General features: G+C 40.4%; 3 protein-coding genes across 3 annotated transcripts in view; 1 reads left to right on the forward strand and 2 right to left on the reverse strand.

Moving 5' to 3' along the window:
* tprn (taperin) overlaps positions 1–4,599 on the reverse strand; it is a 38,619-nt gene extending 34,020 nt beyond the window's left edge. The window contains exon 1 of the mRNA XM_028462767.1: positions 2,546–4,599. Coding sequence (XP_028318568.1) covers positions 2,546–4,420 — 1,875 coding nt within the window. The 5' untranslated portion in view covers positions 4,421–4,599. The remainder of the gene's footprint in view (positions 1–2,545) is intronic.
* A 4,722-nt stretch (positions 4,600–9,321) lies between these two features.
* Positions 9,322–14,449, reverse strand: tmem203 (transmembrane protein 203). The gene is made up of 2 exons (XM_028463091.1): positions 14,190–14,449; positions 9,322–10,115 (listed from the first exon to the last, which is right to left on the reverse strand). The coding sequence occupies exon 2, from the start codon at positions 10,037–10,039 to the stop codon at positions 9,623–9,625; it is 417 nt and encodes a 138-aa protein (XP_028318892.1). The 5' UTR covers positions 10,040–10,115; positions 14,190–14,449; the 3' UTR covers positions 9,322–9,622.
* LOC114473670 (TRMT1-like protein) lies at positions 14,354–17,861 on the forward strand. Its single transcript, XM_028463433.1, has 3 exons — positions 14,354–14,447; positions 17,340–17,517; positions 17,629–17,861. Exons 1-3 carry the CDS (start codon positions 14,427–14,429, stop codon positions 17,859–17,861), a joined length of 432 nt encoding a protein of 143 aa, XP_028319234.1. The 5' UTR covers positions 14,354–14,426.
* Positions 17,862–19,331: the final 1,470 nt, after the last annotated feature.

The raw sequence follows: 19,331 nt of genomic DNA on the forward strand, positions 1-19,331 counted from the left end.
GGCTTGTTTAAGGGAAGGTCTGGGTTAGGATTCACTCAGTAAACCATTAGGCTTTACACTGATCTGATCGGCCGACATCTTGCATTTTATGCAGTTAATGTGATCAGCTGTAGTGTCTTAATTTGCCGATCCGATCAATGACATCATATATATATATATATATATATATATATATATATATATATATACATATATATATATACAGGCTTGTGGCATAGGACATTAAAGAGGGCAAAAACCTCAGCACTCCACCCATTAAGAAACTGAAAAATGAATCCACCACACTGGACAATTTACCTCAATTTCTCCTATGTGCAATAGGTACATTCAAGTCAGGGTGTATATATATATATATATATATATTTTTTTTTTTTATTTATTAATACTGTCTTGGTTGATTTGTCGTTTGTAATTTTTTCAATCTGACTCGGAGACATGCACAGAAATTCCATTGTACCTGTTCTTTTTACTTGTACATTATGGCAATAAACTATTTTATTCTATATATATATATATATATATATATATATATATATATATATATATATATATATATATCGATATCGCCAAAATAGAAAACCCTAGCTCTAAACATGACAGTTAGCATTTCTATGAGTGCTGTAATTATTCTTCCCATCAGAGTGGGAACACGTCAGAATTATCCTGAATCTTTGAGCCAAGTCCTCAAGCAGCAGACGAGAGTCATGATGGGATATTTACAATGAAAGCCTGCAGGGCCGACTGGGACACAAGAATACGCTCTGTGAGAAATAAATAACGTGCTTTTGTGGGACAGCGTGTAGCTCCAAGTGGGTGTGTAAACACGGCTTTAATCCACTTAGATAGCAGGTCAGGAGAAGGAGAAGGAACGTGGGGATTTAGAGCCACACACACACACACACACACACACAATGGGTTTGGCTGCACAGGTGAACAGGATGGGTTAGAAAACACACACACACACACAGGGTAAATTTAGACTCAGATCATCCTTCAGGGAATGTTTGGCAAAGAATATTACAACATGATTCTGGGAAGAGGTTCCATTTTTACAGTTTCTGGTTCAATACGTGACGTAAATACAGACGACTTCTGTTTGAGGTTGACTTTGTCAAAGTGAGTAACTTGTTCTTGAAAAACATTTTTGCTATTTAACAGTAATTACATTTAGTTTTTGGTCTGACGAATGGAGCAGGTTTCTAATCAAAGGAGAGTCTAAACTGGGTCAGACCAGAAAAATACAGCAATTCAGGTTTTCCGTGTGTTTCCATACGGAAGAGGATTAGGGGCCAATTTTGATGGAAAAAAAATATTTTGGGCAAATCAAGGTTAAAGTTTGAATTTTGAAATTAAAGTTGAAAAGATGAGACTAAAGTGGAAATGTTGAGAATAAAGTTGAAATGTTGAGAAGTCGAAAAGACAAGATTAAAGCCGAAATGTCGAGATTAAAGTTTAAATTTAATTTCGTCCTTAAAGTGGAAAAGACAAGAATATGGTTGAAATTAAAGTTGAAATGCAATGTTGAAAATAAAGTCAAAAAGACAAAATTAAAGTGAAAATGTCGAGAATAAAGTAAAAATGTTGAGAAGTCGAAAATTCAAGATTAAAGCCGAAATGTAATGTCTCCTTAAAGTGAAAAGACAAGAATAAAGTCAAAATGTCAAGTTTAATGTTGAATCGTTGAGAATAAAGTTGAAATGTCGAGAATTAAGTCTAAATATAATGTTGAAGTCGAAAAAATGAGATTAAAGTCCAAATGTAAAAAATAAACTCAAAATGCAATATACCGTGATAAAAGTCAAACCTTTGCAAATAAAGTCAAATCTACGGAAGCTGACGAGGGCCAATTCACCATATTTGACAACAGTCTCCATCCAAACTGGCATTTTGTAGAAGGCCACGATTTGCTGTTTGTTGTTGAATTGATCCTCGTCTGTAGATTTGACCCTATTAGCAAACCCTCAATTTAATCACAATATTGTATTGACTTTATTTTCAAAATTTCAACTTTCATCTCGTCTTTTCGACTGTAATCTTGACATTTTAACATTTTGACATTTTTGATTTGCCCAAAATAATTTAAAAAAAAAAAAAAATGGCCATAATTCACTTTCGTATTTATGTTTGGGTTGCAAAAGGGCGGGAAATTTCTCTGGAATATTAAAAAATGTAAACTTTTTATCTGAATTAACCAGAAATTAGGATAAACCTTTAAATAACTGATGCTGATTTTTTTTTAATTTTTTTAAGATGAGGCTAAAATAAAATTTACCAACTATATTTAACAAACCTGTTCAGGGCAAACCTTCAATTTAAAAAAAATCCTGTTAATTCCTATAATAAAATTAAAAAAAAAAAAGGTTATAAATAACACGTTTATTTAGAAAATTCCAGTCTTGGTTCCATCTCTGATGTTTTGTTCTATTGTTGATATTTTTCTAGTTTTGTTTCCCGTCTGATTCAGTTTGTTTTAGTTAAACTTTAGGAAATTCTCTCTTTTCGGCCTTGGTTCGTTACTTCCTTCATATTAAATCGTGTTTCTCACCTTCTTTCCACCGGACCCTGTCTTGGCAAGGCAGGACTTGTCCAGGGACAGGTACCCACCGACGACCTGGATGTCTTCTGCTGCAGGGTAGCGCTTCTTCAGCAGGGTGCCCAGCTGAGAATAGGGGGCCTGGGGGGGCGTGGACCCAGGTGGGGCCTCACTCAGGGCATCCTGTGGGGGCTCCGGGGAGCCTTCCGGGTCCACCCTCCGTTTGGGGACCACTGTAAAGGTGTTCCCCTTTCTCCTGTGCACCACGGGGCTCGGGACAGGGACTCTCTGTGGGGGCTCCACCTCCACCTCGTCAATGTTTGTCACCGGCAGCTGGTCGGCAGGGGGGGGCGAAGAGGAGGGAGGTGGGTCAGGAGAGGTGGGGGGGACAGCAGGGGTTGAAGGAGGAGTGGATACAGTTGGAGGTTCTTCTGGTTTCACCGACTTCTCTACCTGAGCCTCCTGATCTTTACTTATTGGGGGTGTGGTAGGGGTACTGGGGATTGGGGGGGTTGGGAGGGTTTGTGGGATTGGCACTCCTGGTGTGGGCACCTCAGCCCCCCTGTGAGCTGAGGAGGACTTTATGGGACCAGGTGGGAGCGGGCTACTCGGCGATGCAGCAAGGCGTCGCTTGGGGATCACAATGAAAGAGTTCTTGGACTGCAGTCGTAAGTTTGCCAGAGCCAGAGCCTGGGTGTCCCCATCAGGGATCAGGGTCAGGTCTGGCTTTGAGGAGGGACGGATCTCAAAATCAGGGGAGGATCGCACCATCTTGGAGGTGATTGGGCTGGTGGGGGTCTCTGGAGAACATGGCACCTTTGGTTTGGGTGGCACCTCAGCACTGACCCGGTCTGGCTCGTCTCTGGGAGTCTCAAACCTCTGGCGGAAGGAGGACACAAACTGGGGACTTCCCAGCTCTGATTCGGCCGGCTGTGGTTTTGGTTTGGAAGACCAGGGACTGTGGAAGACTGGAGATGTTGGCTGCCAGCTGCCCGGGCTCCCCAGGGAGGAACCCGGCCTGGCCTTTGGCACCAGATCTGCTTGTGGCTTGGACCAGAGTCGAGGCCTGCTGCTGGTACTGTCCAGGTCCAGCAGGTTCTCCGTGCTGTGAGACTTCTTCTGCAGCTTCCCATATTTGCTGTCAAACTTCTGCAGGATCCTGCTGACCCTGCCTTGACCCTCAAGTGCGTCCCGCGGGTCTTCAGGACCAGGACGGCCCAGGGTGCTCAGGTTCTCCTCGCTTTTGCTTAACGTGGTATCGTAGATGACCACCTCCTTGGCTCTGATCTCAGTGACAGCACTGCCTCTCCGGTCCAGGAGGTCGTTCAGGGAGCTGTACCCACTCACCCCGTTCAGCTGGGGGCTTTTAACCCTCCCGCCCTCCTGTAAGTAATCCGGATCGGACTCGATGATGATGATGTTATCGGCTCTGATGGTCCGGATGCCGGGGACGCTGCCGTACAGCTCTAGGATGTGCTGCCCGGGCCGGGAGCCGTTCTCTCGGTCCTGCCGCCTCCGCCGCTCCTTCTCCAGCTTAATGAACGGGTTCTCCTCCAGCGGCCCGAGGCTCTCCTGGAGAACAAGGCTTTCCTGGAGCGCCAGGCTCTCCCCGGGTGTCGTCCTCTCGGCCACCGCCGGTCGCTGCTCTTTGTTGCCGTACTGTTGTCCGGCGGGGCTGATGCTGTAGTTCCGCCCGGACAGACCGCTCGCCCCGCCGCCGCTGCCGTTCACGGCCCCCGCCCCCGTCCCCGTCCCCTCACCGTTCAGCCGCTCCGGAGCACCAGACCCTCCGCCCTTCGCCTTCCTCCTCTCCAGAATCTCTCGCTTCCAGGCCGGCATCCGTGGGCTCTCCTGCCCGAGGACGCGCACCTCTCCTCCGGCAGACATCGTGGAGGTGCTGCGGGGGACGGACTGGGCGGCAGAGAAGAGAGGACGGCTCCGGCTCTGAAGCGGGACTCAGCCGCGGTCCAGAGGGCTTGTATCCGGCTCTGTATGCGTGCTTCTCCCGCACGGTTCACCGCTCACTCACACGCATCCTTCCGTCTGCCTTCACACCGTCTGGATGCTTTTCTCCCCACAGCCGTGAACGCAGCTCCGCCCTCCGCAGAGCCACGAGCCGCTTAGTCCCACAACCTCACCGGTGATTGGTCGTTGACATAAACAGATACACCCACTTTATTTGTTCTTAGCGCCGCACACAGACGTCAATCAAGCCTGATACGTTCAAGTGTCTCTGTACTTTTTATCATCAATCCAGCCTTCATCAAAACCGTAAAAAAGAAATACATTATTATTTATTTTTTCCCCCCTAAAATAGGGATTTAAATTTATTTTAATATTTAATAATTATAAATTCAATGTGATTTTTTTTTTCCAAAAACGTCAGTCAAGTCTGACGCATTAAAGCGCCTCTGTACTTTTTTGCATCAATACGTAAATCGTAAAATAAAATATGATTACATTTATGATTATTTTCTCTTAAAGTATGGATTTAAAAAGATTAGTTATTATTATAATTTCAATGTGATTTTCTTTTTCCCATAAACATCAATCAAGCATGATGCATTCAAGTGCCTCTGTGCTTTTTTTTTTTTTGCAATCTTCATCAAAATCGTAAAAAAATAAATTATTAATATATTATCTTAATTTTTTTTTTATCATTGTCATCAATGTAATAATCTGCATCCACATGGAAGTGATACATGATGTGAATTATTTTCCCTTAAACTAAGGATTTAGAATAATTCATATTCTAATTTTAAAGATGATTTTTTTTTTTTTTTCCATAAACGTGAGTTGTTTTTTTTTAAGGGGACAATATTGGCAAAAACACAAAATAAAAAATTAAAAAAAACTTTAGATTCAATATGGCTCCTTCATTTTGGAAAATTGTATGTGTTGGTGTCACTTCTGCATGCTTTGTGATGTGTTGTTTTTTTTTTTGGTGTGTTTTTTCTTCATTCCAATGCAACACATGTTCATTGTGCACAATTTTGTATATAACTTGCATGTATGTTTGTATGACTTAGCCCTAATTTATGTAAAGTCCATTTTTTAAACATTCCTGTCATTGAGACTTCATTGTAAAATAGAAATGGTTTGTTTTGAGTTCCACTGTGTGCAGGTTACACCCTGCTTAGGTCACCAATGTGTCATCATCATAAATTTTGACTGGCCTTTATATAAAGTACTATTTCCTGTATTTGTGCATTATTACTGCTTGTGTCCAGGCTGTTGATGGTGATGTCACCTGTTAATAATCCAAGCACACGTCCTCCTATAGTGCACATGAATCAGCACTTAGAGAGCTATTCTTGGGTACTACATGAGATTACTGCACCTCATGAAATATTAACCGCAGACTCATCATTACAAGCACATCTGAAGAGCGGAGAGGAGGAGGAGGAGGGAGAAAATATGACTATTTAATCTCACAGCAACCCTTAAATTACACCTAATATTGTACACTTAGTGTGTAGTGTGTTACATATAGATTTAAACATATAGATTTACATTATGTAAAACACTATTTGTTTACATTCATATCTAAGTATTTATTGATGAGTATCATGTGACAGCTTGAGGTCAGGGTCGTCGAGCCTTCGTCAGTGGCTTGTCCACATTTGAATGAACACAAACAAGGTAAAGTGCTTTTATTTTGAAGGGGATTTGTTATTTTGTTTCTTAACAGTCACACTTCTAAGAGGGAGTAGTTTCATCTCCTCAAAGAGAAGAGTTTACACTTTTACACACAGGTGAAAATATATTTTGGATCATTATATTGTATGAACAATATAATTATACTGTTTGTACAATATAATATCATGTTTGTACAATATAATTATATTGTTCATATAATATAGTGATCCAAAATATAATTTCCCTTGTGGCAGCTCTACGCTTCTGTAAAAGCACAATTTTCAGTATCTAGTGAAAAGTTATTAAGTAGAGTGAAATTCCGATACATTTTGCATCATTTTGACTCTTAAAATGTCTTCTATTACATTACATTGTTTTCTAGATTTTAATTAAAAGTGTGAAACCATTATTTGAAGTGTTAAAATGTTTTTTTTTTTTTTTTTTCTCGCTTTATCACCTGTTAGACAATAAAGAAAACTGTAATCTAAATGCGGCAATTATTTTGTAGGGGCCTGAGGGTAAATGAACAAAATTATTTTTTTAAGAAGTAAAAAAAAAAAACATTTAAAAGTGAAGGAATGAAGGACAACAAAAACATACAATAAACAACAAGAAATACACAAAATTAACCAAAAAACAGATGACTAAAAATACAAAAACTGAAATTTACAAAAATATACAAAACAACAGATCAACACTCAAAATTAACCAAAAAAAGAAATAAAATACACGAAAATAAGTGAAATTTAAAAAATGACAACAAAAATACACAAAATGACTCAAAAAAAGCATACAAAAATATAGAACAATACACAAAAGGACAACAAAAAGAACATAAATTTGCAATTTGACTAAAGCAGTGATTCTCAACTGGTGGGTCGGGACCCAAAAGTGGGTCGTGGATCTGTACTGGGTGGGTCGCAAAAAGGTGGCCAAAAAAACTTAATGTCTGTCATGTGAGACTTGTCATTTATTTTGAAAGAAACTTTTCTTTTGACAGGCATGCTGTGAAAAGCATGTTGCACAGCAAAATATATAGATTTATGTTTTAAAACTGTTTATATATGCGTGTTTTCAACAGCTAGCTTTGAATAAAACTAAATCTGGTTGGTTGGATCAAAAAAAAAAAAAAATAGTGGGTCGCGACTTGATGACCGAGGCAAAAAGTGGGTCCCAGGGTGGGACAAGTTGAGAACCCCTGAACTAAAGTATCCAAATCATAATAAAAAATAAAAGCACAAGAGATTGCTCCAAAAATAACAGAAAAGTAAATAAAACCACAACAGAAATACACAAAACTGACTCCAGTGATGATCGGATCACACAATCACATTTTGTGATTAAAGTTGCATCTATTGCATTGAGTGAGCCAGTAGGGGGCAGTAGTCAGCTGCGTATCAATACACTGTATAAGGCCTTCTCAACACAAAGATCAAAAGTGTTTACTTCAGCAAAAATTTGGCTTTGAAATAAAAAATTGATACAACCTGAAAATGTATTTTATTATTAAATGTTTTGCACTGATTTGTGACCTCTGTTTATTTTCTATTGTCCTCCATCTACCATCACTGTTGAAATTTTCCACTAAAGACAGAAGTAGATCATAAGCACAGTGGCTAGATGTTAGACTTTTTATTATTTACAAGATGTATGTACATCATCCCACATCAAAGTTCCCATCATAAAAACATTATAGGATAAATTAAATTCAATAGATTCACTCCCACATGAATATAAAACAAAGAACTGCTCCTCAGGAAGAAACTGAAGACTCATAGCCATAAAATTATGACCACTAGGTAGGAGATAGAAGGAAAAAAGATAGAATAAATGGGGTAAAAGCAGGGGAAAAAATGGTGAGTGGTAGAAAATAAATAATTTTATAAAAAGGTTGGTCCAAACGGTGCAGCAAACGGACATGATGTAAAGCAGGTGGTCATAATTTTATGGGTGACGAGTCTTAATCACAGTGAGGACAACAAACAAACAGTCAAACGTCATCTGAACGATGAATCATCAGAAGAAATCATTTTAAAGGGATCCTCCACTGTTTTTTACAAAAGTGGCCTTAAAATCTTTCAAATGTACTTATTAGTCGGTCTACGCCTAACAAAACACATTATTTTGCACCGTATTCGTTTTATTAACGCTTTAAAAAATGGGACTACTTTACCGTTCTAAAACCTGTGTTCCGCCATCTTGAAATCACGTGATTGATGATGTCACTCGGCCGCCCTGCCTGTAAACATCCAATCGTTTAGCAGCTTTTTCAAGAAAATGTAAAGATGTCAACGTTTTGCTTACCGAAAGAATAAAAAAATATTTATGACCGCAGGGGGCGACAGTTCCAACTTTGCGGTTTGGTAGTAAGACAATGAAGCAGAGAAGAAGAGCTCAGTGCGCTGACATGCTCTGGTGGCTAAAGTTAGCAAGTAAATCACAGACTGTTGAAGGACTCCCACTCAAAAGGACTTCTATCCTCAGGGTTTGTGTGTCTTCAACAGTCCGTGATTTACTCGTCAACTTCAGCCACCAGAGCATGTCAGCGCACTGTTTAAGGGGAGTAAAGGTCTCTTAGCAGAGCTCTTCTTCTCTGCTTCATTGTCTATTACCAAACCGCAGAGTTGGAACTGTTGCCCCCTGCGGCCACAGATTCTTTTTCAGGTCACAACTGCTTTTATATTCTTTTGTTAAACTAAAGACATCGACATCTTAAACTTTTCCTTATTATTTAGAGCAACCAAAAGCAGCACAAATTGTCATTTTGACAGAAAAAGCTGCTAAATTATCGCCTACTTTACTGTGTTTGTGTGTACTTTATGATTCATATCTGCTGTATGTTTATATTGCACTATAATTCGATTAACATTTCTTTTCTTGTATGCTGCTGGTCCTGAGACACAAATTTAGTTTTTTATGGTAATACGGTGACAATGAAAAAACAATGAGAACCTTGAGATTTAAAAAAAAAAAAAAAAAATCAGGCTGATTGTTTCACTCCTATAAATAACAATGGGATGTTTACGGCATTCAAGATGGCGGAACACTGGCTCTTAAACTGTAAAGCAGGCCCATTTTTAAAAGTTAATTAAACGAATATGGTGCAAAATAATGCGTTTAGATCTTTTAATAAATAAGGAAATTTCAAAGACTTTAAACCACATTTTTATTACAGTGGAGGGTCCCTTTAAGGAGCTCTTACTCCTCAGTGCTTCGAGCTTTCACTTTCAATCATGCGACAAAATCTTACGAGTTGTCTTGTCTTTAGCTCCGCCCCCCCATGCGAACTCCTCCGTGTCGAGGCACTACTTCATTTTGTTCCAAACACATTTGTGTTGCATGTGAAAGATTTCAACTTTAATGTGAGGATAAATGGACAGAACACACTTTGTTTGGTTTGTGTCTTTCCTTTCAATCTCTGACGGCAGATGACGTGGGCTCTCTGCACCCTCAGTTGACCCTACAGGCTCGTATCATGAGCAGCTGCAGGAGGATGAATAGCGGCGAGAGGATGAGTCCGTACCACAGGTCCCGGGCCTGCTCCTGCTCGGCCAGCTTCTGGCAGAGCAGCACCTCACACACCAGCTTCAGGCTGAGCACGGTCAGCACCCACAGCAGCCGCAGCACCGCCAGACGCTTCTCGTTCTCCTGGTACAGGCGGATGGACACGATGGCCGTGAAGTAGGTGCTGAGGCCGTCGGCGGCGAACAGCGGCACGAACACCAGCCACCAGCTGAGCGCCGGCGTCAACATGTCGGCGCGTAGGGCCACCAGCATGGTGAACACCAGCAGGGCCAAAAGGTGCAGGAAGAGCTCAAAGGTGGCAAAGCCCAGCCATTGGACGAGCTCTCTGAGGGAGAACAGCATGACGATCCTTCAGGCTCAAAGGTCAACGCACCCGGTGATAAACAGTTACAGCAGAGGCTACATCTTCACATTCAACCTGTGGAGGAACAAGAGAACACTTTAGAGAGCAGGGGTTCTCAACCTTGGTGTCACAAGACACTGGGAGGGGGTCGCCAGATGCCTTCAAGAAACTAAGAATAGTTTTCAACCCATTTTTGCTTATTTTCACCCTTTTTCTGCAACTTCTCCATCAAATGTCTGTGCTTTTTCTGCACATTTTTCCCACTTTTAAGACATTTTCAGAATCAGAATCAGAATCAGAATCATCTTTATTCGCCAAGTGTATGTTGTACACATGAGGAATTTGACTCGGTCAACTGTGCTCTCTCCAATAGTGAAAACAAAAATTTTTCAACAATAAACAATCAGCTAGAAAAGATGATAATAAGTATAAACATAAGTATAAATATAAACAGTAGTTAGACTAGAATGTGCAAATAACAAGATGATAATAATAATAATAATAATAATAATAATAGTATAAAAAATAATTAAATAGATACAAAATAAAAATTAAAAAATAAGATAAAAGAAGGAAAATAATAGAAAAGAAAGATAATAATAAAATATAATAATAATAAAAGGAAAATAGTGCAGTAGAGCATTGATAAGTAGTGCAGTAGAACATTTAAATTAAAGGTATGTACATGAACATTCTCAGTGTCAGATTGATCCAAGGTTGTTATGTTTGGTTCCAGGGTTTTTTCACAGAAACAGGACTGACACTCTTTGACTGTTTAGTGTTGATCAGAGTGACAGCCTGGGGGAAGAAACTGTTTTTATGGCGGGTTGTTTTGGCGTACAGTGATCTGTAGCGTCTGCCAGAGGGGAGGAGTTTAAACAGATTGTGTGCAGGGTGTGAGGGGTCTGCAGTGATGCTACCTGCCCGTTTCCTGACCCTGGACAGGTATAAGTCTTGGATGGAGGGCAGATCAACACCAATGATCTTTTCTGCAGTCCTGACTATCCTTTGTAGTCTGTGTCTGTCTAGTTTGGTTGAAGATCCAAACCAGACAGTGATGGAGGTGCATAGAACAGACTGAATGATGGAGGTGTAGAACATGATCAGCAGCTCCTGGGGCAGGTTGAACTTCCTCAGCTGACGCAGGAAGTACATCCTCTGCTGTGCCTTTTTCCTGGTTGAGTCTATGTGGGAGGTCCACTTCAGGTCCTGTGAGATTGTGGATCCCAAGAACCTGAAGGAGTCCACGGTAGCCAATTCCCTATTTAAAATGGTAAGGGGGGGGAGTGGGGGGGGATTTCTTCTGAAGTCCACTGTCATCTCCACGGTCTTGAACGGGTTCAGTTCCAGGTGGTTCTGACTGCACCAAAGAGCCAGCTGTTCCACCTCCCGTCTGAAGGCAGACTCGTCCCCGTCCCGGATGAGACCGATGACGGTGGTGTCATCTGCAAACTTCAGGAGTTTCACAGAGGGGTCCCCTGAGGTGCAGTCATTGGTGTAGAGGGAGAATAGCAGTGGGGAGAGAACACACCCCTGGGGGGCGCCAGTGCTGAGTGACCGGGTGCCAGATGTGATGCTTCCCAGCCTTACTTGCTGCTTCCTGTCAGTCAGGAAGTTGGTGATCCACTGACAGGTGGAGGCCGGCACTGTGAGCTGGGTGAGTTTCTGGTGAAGGATGTCCGGGATGATGGTGTTGAATGCAGAGCTGAAATCCACAAACAGGATCCTAGCGTAGGTCCCTGGGGAGTCGAGGTGGTGCAGGATGTAGTTCAGTCCAATGTTGACTGCATCCTCGACAGACCTGTTTGCCCGATAGGCAAACTGCAGGGGGTCCAGCAGGGGTCCTGTGATCTTTTTCAGGTGGCTCAGAACCAGCCTCTCAAAGGACTTCATGACTACAGACGTCAGAGCAACGGGTCGATAGTCATTAAGTCCTGTGATGGCAGGTTTCTTGGGGACTGGGATGATGCTGGAACTTTTGAAGCAGGAAGGTACTTCACACAGCTCCAGTGATGTGTTGAAGATCCGTGTGATAACTAGGGCTGTCACTTTAACGTGTTTACTGCGTTTAATTAATTACAGGAAAAATTAACTGCATTAATTGCTTGTTATGTATGGATCCCAAACAGCATGGAACCTCTCCATTGCACACGTTTCCAGTACTGTATACTAGGGATGTAATGATTAATCGTAAGGCAGTTAAAAATCGATTCATAGGTATCAAGGTTCACGTCGATGCTGTGAAAATTGAATCGCAGTACTTTTTTTAAACAGCAGAGGGCGCTATCTAGAAGTGTTGGCGGCGGGCAAAATCTGCTAATACTTTCTTTCTGGCCGCCATCTACTCTTAAACATGTTCATAAATGATTCCTTACCCCTTTAGCACTGAAAGAATATCTGTAATATTACGTGAATATCTGTAAAAGTCACGTTTTTCTATTAGCTCTGTCTGCTAACATAGCATCTCTTCTTCACTGCAAGATATCTGCATGCCAACCGACCACTGGGTTACCAGCGCCCTCTGCTGGTCCAAACAAATATCTGACGCAAATACAGTGCAGACTGTTTTTTTTTTGTGTGTTTAAAGTCTAATTGTTAAGGCACAAAATACATTTTCAGTTGCACTTTTAAAAAGAAAAAGAACTATTATGCAGTTTTGTATTGTTTACAATAGAACCAGAATTTAAATGAATAGGCTTCTTCTTCATTTGTATTATTCCTTTATTTATTTCATTCAATATTTATTTTTAGTTAAATTGCATTGTTTTGAATAGTTTAAGGGATTCTTTTGACAATGAAAAATAAAAGGAAAATAGTACAGTATTTTCCCAAAAAAAGTAAAGGAATATTTTTCAGTCATTTATGTACAGTCCCATTTTGTAAAATAAAGCGTGAGAGAATCGTATCGTGAACCCAGTATTGTGAATCGAATCGTATCGGAAGTTGAGTGAATCGTTACATCCCTAATTAAGAGCAAACAGAAGTACAAGTATGTAGCTTCTTAATCACGTGACCAAAACTGGCCAATGAGGGGCGCAATGTATGGATAGAATGTCCGTATATTAATACGAGCTTACATGCGGATAGCCACTGGCTAGATTAAAGGAAGTGTCTATTGATACAGAAATGTATCAATAGCTCCCCAGACTATGGGTACGTACCTTTTCTACATAAGCGTAATGTGCCTGTGTTTTCACTGTCAGGATGACCGATTGGTCTAAGGCGCCTGACTCAAGGATTCTTCCTTTCCGCTGCCGTGGGTTCAAATCCCGCTTTTGTTATATATATTTTTTCATTTTAACATAATTAACACGGCAAAATCTACCTTTAAAATTACATATACAAAAATAAATAAATAAACATTTTAGGGTATTTCCTGGGTTAGGGCTAAAATAAAAGGGTTAGTGGGGTAGCTAAAAATAAATAAGAGCTAAAATAAAACTGACGGAACTTTAAGTCACGTGGTGCACTTATCATGTGACCGAAACTGGCCAATGAGGGCCGTATGCATTGACTGGCAGTGGCTATTGATACGGAACACTGCCTAGATTAAAACACCTTCACTTTCTCATTCATTACGTGAAAAATCTTCGAAACAATTATTCAACTGTAAGCAGTGGCACTCCAACTAACAGTTACCATTATTAGTTATATAACAATTAATATTGATGTTAATTATAAAGATTTATTTATCTACTCTAAAACTGATGGTTTATTGTGTCTGTGAACTGGTGCCCTTTTGTGTTTTTATTACGTTCAAAAACAACACATATAAACTACACACTGCTAAATATGATTCAGCTATTTTGTATCTTAAAACATGTTCGTGTGTTAGCATGCTGTTGCTTTAAATAAATTAAATAAAGTCCAGTGTGTGAGAGAAAAACAACATTTTGTGAGGATGCTCAGGGCCAACATGGAGGAGATTAATGACAGTATTTACAGCCTTAAAAACCACAGGCAGGTGCGATATCAGTTCTAATTTGTGTGAGTGATGTGACAGAAGAATCACATTCATCACATTTACAAACCATCACAGGAACAGAAGCTGTGTTAACATCACCGCAGTACAACAAGGCCCACATTCATTCTCACAGCTCAAAATACGCACATTAAACACACATTCAACAGTAAAAATGGCTCATTTACCCTGAAAACGAGTCAAGCGTCTTCGTCATTGAGCATTACAGTGCTGAAATATAAGCCTGATGATGCTAAAAGGTGTTAGCGTAGGAGCTCCTGCTGCATCTAGTCTCTCTACATAGCGTCCCTCTGGCTTGAAGGAAGTGCCCCCTGGCATGACGGAAGTGACGTAAATACCAGAAATTACTTCTTTTTTTTGAGAACACGTGGGAATTTGAGGATACTCGCTCATCGCGCCAAATAATGGCGACACTTAATAACAAGGTAAGATTTGCTACGTCGATAATCCAATAATATCCAGCTGCAGCCTCGGAGTGGAAGCCCCTGACGGGACACAAGCCTCTGGCTGGATTAGGCCGCGCCCGAATAGTCCCTCCTATCTCCTTTTCCATAACCCCGTGGATGACGTCAAGGGGTTAAGGAAAGGTGTTAGGAGAGGAGTTAGGAAAAGGCCATCACGTTTGTTTTGACAATCAGACGCACTTCCACTAGGTGACGTAATAATTTTTTTTTTTTTTTTTTTTTTTTTTTTTTTACGTAATAATCTGACAGCTGCGAAGGTTAGTGACGTCTGCCGTGGTGAAAAAACTACATATTTCCGAAAATGGACTACAAAAAAAAAAAAAAAGAACGTCACATTGAGAATGGTTGCTCCCACTCACCTTCCACTCAAAAATATGAATTATTATGAATAAAATATAATGTGGCGAAACTGATCCCTTTTTCCTGAGCGACAGAGTGCTCTGTTATATGTCAGTTATAATCTGATAATATGGTTTATTTATAATAATATATGGGTTTTAGATTATTGTGCGTGTCCCGTTCAATGTTGTCGCCACATGGAATTGTGGGTCAGCATTATCTCATCTCCTTTGGTAAAGGATGCGTCAGTGTTGGGTTTTTTTTCCTGACCTTAAAGAGAACTTGGACTTTCTTTGTCATGGCCACCACTTAAAGGGGACACATTATGAAAAATCCACTTTTGCAGTCTTTTTGAACACATACTGTTTGAGGTAACGTGAGTGTCCACACGGCACACAAAATATGAAATAAATCCATCCAGTCGTTTGTTTGTGGTAATTTGTAAGTCTTGCAACACAGAGAAAATTGCTCCGTTTCAAATTTTACACATTTGTGACATCACAATTGAAATCAAGAAAAAAATGCCCTCCCCTCTGCTGGTAACTCCACCCATAGACTCCACCCCCAACCTGATGAAAACTTTTGCGAAAGTGATGGCTACCGGTAAAACTAAATACAGAACTCACCTGCTGCCGGTGCCGTGCCTCCACGGTGAACATACTGTTGTGTAAGCACTATTTGTTCATGCGGAGGTGTACTCCGCTCTTGTGGTTCAGTGCATTAGCGAACCTGTTCTTTCGCCTCGTATCGCTGATTTGACGCGTTTGTGACACAATGCGACGCAGTAGTTGGAGAAAACAAATGATTATCACATTAAATGCACTATTCCTGTCGTTAGAAGAGCAATGGAGGAGGAGAAAGTGACTCAACAGTTTAACACTCTGGTGAGAGTTTAAATGACTGCTGCTCAGCGCTGAGACAAACTCACTTACAGTGTTTTACTGTATTGTGCAGTTTTTTGGCTGAAAACAATAACAACAGTGTGTGGATAGCACAAATAAAATCGCTTTGGTGATCACTGATCACCCTGTAAAAGAGCGAAACATGAAGTGAGTGAGCGTCTATAGACACGCCCACTCGTGAATATGCATAAGTAGGCCCCAAAACAGCCCGATTTCAGAACTGCTTAGAAAGTGACTTTTCAGAGGCTAAAACTCTGGAAAACAGGTGAGTTTGGGAAAATAAACCTCAAATACTATGTTTTTGGGGTTCCTAGAACAAATGGAGATGGGTGAAAATTGCGTACGTCCCGTTTAAACACTTCCAGGGTGACGCAGCTATTTTTCAATACGCTGTAGCCACCATTAAAAAATGCCCACATGTGCGACAAACCTCAAATTTACACTGCATTCGATTGCACTCTGAACCCAGGAAGATCCAGGTCGTCAATTTCGACCTTCGAGGTAAATGTTATTCAGTAAGATCAGAAAACATGACTGACCACAGCAAGCTGATGTTTGTTTTCATATTTTTTGAGCAGCAAAAAGGCCTGCTGGGGAAATATATTAGCTCCTTGAGGGTAAGAGAGAGAGAGAAATGTCATACACTGTACAGAGTGCACTGAATTATACGGTATCATTAATTACGCAGAGTGGCGTACAAATGAACAGAGTAGCGATGGAAATATTCTGCACTTTTAGTAACACACATGCCAAATTAGACAGCACGTAAAAGTAAAAGTTGAGGAGAAGATTACTGTTTACGTCTAATTGTGGGTACCGCCTAAAACGTCATTTCGACCAACTCGGGGTGCTTGGATCCTGCCCGAGTTTCCGAGTGGGAGTTTCGAGTTCAAGGGCCATTTTATTGCACTTTTCCGATTCGTTCTGTTGGATTTATCCGAGTTCCGAGTGTAATCGAATGCAGCATTAGCCAGGAAGTGGAGGCAGTTGTGGTTCGGGTTAATAAAAAAGAAAGGTAAGTATTTCAAAGTTCCAAATTTGCCAGAACAGTGGATAGGGTTACTGGTATTCTACGTCACTTCCGTCATACCAGGGGCTTGTGTCACGTCAGGGGCTTCCGCTGGATGCTACTCCGATAATGTGGCCTTGCTAACTACGAGCTAACTAGCATTCTGCTAGTTTGATAACATTTGACAAAGTTTTTTTTTGCAATCTGTGAGATGTGTGTGGATTTTCCTGCATTCAGATTTTTTGGTTCGGTCGCTAAAGGCTTATTGTAAATACCAGCGCTAATGAAAACCCAGAGCACCACAATGATGAAAAGATAAACCAGCCTCAGTGGATTTCACTTTAATACTATCTAATAAAAAACGCTTTGTTGAAGTTCTTGGAACGCAAAGTAATAGACTAAGACTGCCATAGAAATAGTATCTGTTAATGTTTTTTTGATGTATTTTTTAATGGATACTATTATTAACGTCAGTCCTCACCATACATAGCAAATATTAATTCAGTTTTTTACACAATTCTCAATGAACAACGTTCTACCTCTCTTCCCTTCCCCTCCAATACTCCCAACTTTACTATTTACTTTACATGTACTCTACTACAGTCTGTCCCACACGTCACCATACAGCCTAGGGGTGTCACACCAACACCAGAGAGATGCACCAGTTGCTGCAGTTCTGTCCACTGCCCGTTGTGCAGGCCTCACATCTTCAAACCAACAGTTTGGAGTAAGGTCCACAAACATCTCCAAGGCCATGCAAAGCGTGCAGTGCAACACAAAGGTAAGGCTGTATTTTTTACACTTGTCCCAATCTCGTCATGGAGGACGAGTTAAAGCTTAGAATTTAGACAGATTGTTGCAGTTTGACATTTGAAATGCATTTCTTTTTCAGGCTACACAATTTATAAATGTAATTTGGAGTGCAAGCCGACTGCACACTTCCACTGTCCCACCTGCAAACAGTTGTTTGAAAGAAGACACAGGTTTGTAGACCATTTGGGACGGTGTGTCCAACAAGCTGTTGAAGAGAAGCAGGAGGCCATGGAGGATGAAGAGCAGGAGCAGCAGGAGGCCAAGGAGGAGCAGCCATGCACAATCAACATGGCTGAGTTGGTTAGTGTGTGATTTAGTTATTACTATTGAGCATGCTATCTAGTCTCAGCGTAACCACCAAAAGGCTTCAGGACTTGGAACTGAAAATGAGAAAAGCCCTCCAATCAGAAATATTTCTGAAGCAATTGTAACTGGTTGCTTCTGCTTCTGCTGCTAAATGCAAGTTGTTACTGTAGGTGGATCAGGGCCGGCCCTAGCCTTTTTGGTGCCCTAGGCCAGGGGTTCTCAACTAGTCTCACCCTGGGACCCACATTTTTACTACGGTCATTAAATTGTGACCCAGGTTTTTTTGGAATTCAACCAACCAAATTAATTTTTTCTGAAATAGCTGTTGAAAACACCTATATAATATTTTTTAGAACATAAATCTATATATTTTCCTGTGTAACATGCATTTCACAGCATGACTGTCAAAAAAAAAAGTTTCTTTCAAAATAAAAGACAAGTCCAACATGAGAGATATTAGGTATTAATTTATTTTTGACCAGCTGTCCACGACCCACCCAGTACAGGTCTGTGACCCACTTTTGGGTCCCGACCCACCAGTTGAGAAGCACTGCCAACCCCCACCCCCCGAAACGGGAAATACTTGAGGGACAACGGCTGTGTAAAACACCACAACAGTTTAATACGTACGAAAATAAACATTCACGTAAAAACAGATGAAATGGAATAAATCTGGAACGTCAATGCTGTGTAATAACAATAATATTCAAATGAAAAAATAAACGTTTTCAAGTAATAAATACTTATCTGGAACATAAAAACTGTGTAGTAAGAAGAATATTTAAAGTAAAAAAAGGTTTTCAAGTAATAAAAACTTACCGGAACATCACAGGAGTATAATATGTAAAAAAAAAAAAAAAAAAAAAACTTTCAAGAAAAAAGGTTTTGAAGTAATAAATGCTTAATTGGAACAACAACAACAACAACAACAACAACAACAACAACAACAGTGCAATAACAACAAGAATCTTTCAGCGCTTTAGAAATTTTTTCTAGTAATCAATATTTATCTGGAACGTCACAGAAGTGTAACAAGAATAATCTTTGAAATAAAAAAGTTTTCACAAAATCCTTTCTGGAAAAGATGTTTTTGACAACCGTTAACAAACGATTATTAGTTCACTTACTTAGTCTCCGTATCTGAGCTAAAACATGTATTTTTTTAGTGCATCTGGAAAGATCTTTAGTAGATTTACTTATTTCTGCACAAACAAAAGAAGCAGGACAAACATCCGCTACAGGCACCACATCAGTGTGTTCTTCTTCTAAATATAATTATTATTGTATAGTTGTGAAGGGGGGGAGACACATTTTTAGGTCTCAAAAACATTACGTTACCCATATATTTGGACTTGTTTTCCTCCTTTTTTCTGAAACTGTGCGTCTGAGGGCTGCACGTGCATGCCCACGTCATGTGACGTGACAAACATAGTTACTTTATTTTCCAATTTGATTTGTTATTTTCAAGACAATAAA

The sequence above is a fragment of the Gouania willdenowi genome, chromosome 12 (assembly GCF_900634775.1).
Source record: "Gouania willdenowi chromosome 12, fGouWil2.1, whole genome shotgun sequence".
NCBI classification, from domain to species: domain Eukaryota; kingdom Metazoa; phylum Chordata; class Actinopteri; order Blenniiformes; family Gobiesocidae; genus Gouania; species Gouania willdenowi.

Coding starts and splice junctions, on each gene's coding strand:
- tmem203 (XM_028463091.1), bottom strand. CDS start 10,039: ATGCTGTTCTCCCTCAGAGAGCTCGTCCAATGGCTGGGCTTTGCCACC.
- LOC114473670 (XM_028463433.1), top strand. CDS start 14,427: ATGGCGACACTTAATAACAAG. Junction 14,448..17,339: donor TGGCGACACTTAATAACAAG/GTAAGATTTGCT, acceptor ACTCTACTACAG/TCTGTCCCACACGTCACCAT. Junction 17,518..17,628: donor GCGTGCAGTGCAACACAAAG/GTAAGGCTGTAT, acceptor TTTCTTTTTCAG/GCTACACAATTTATAAATGT.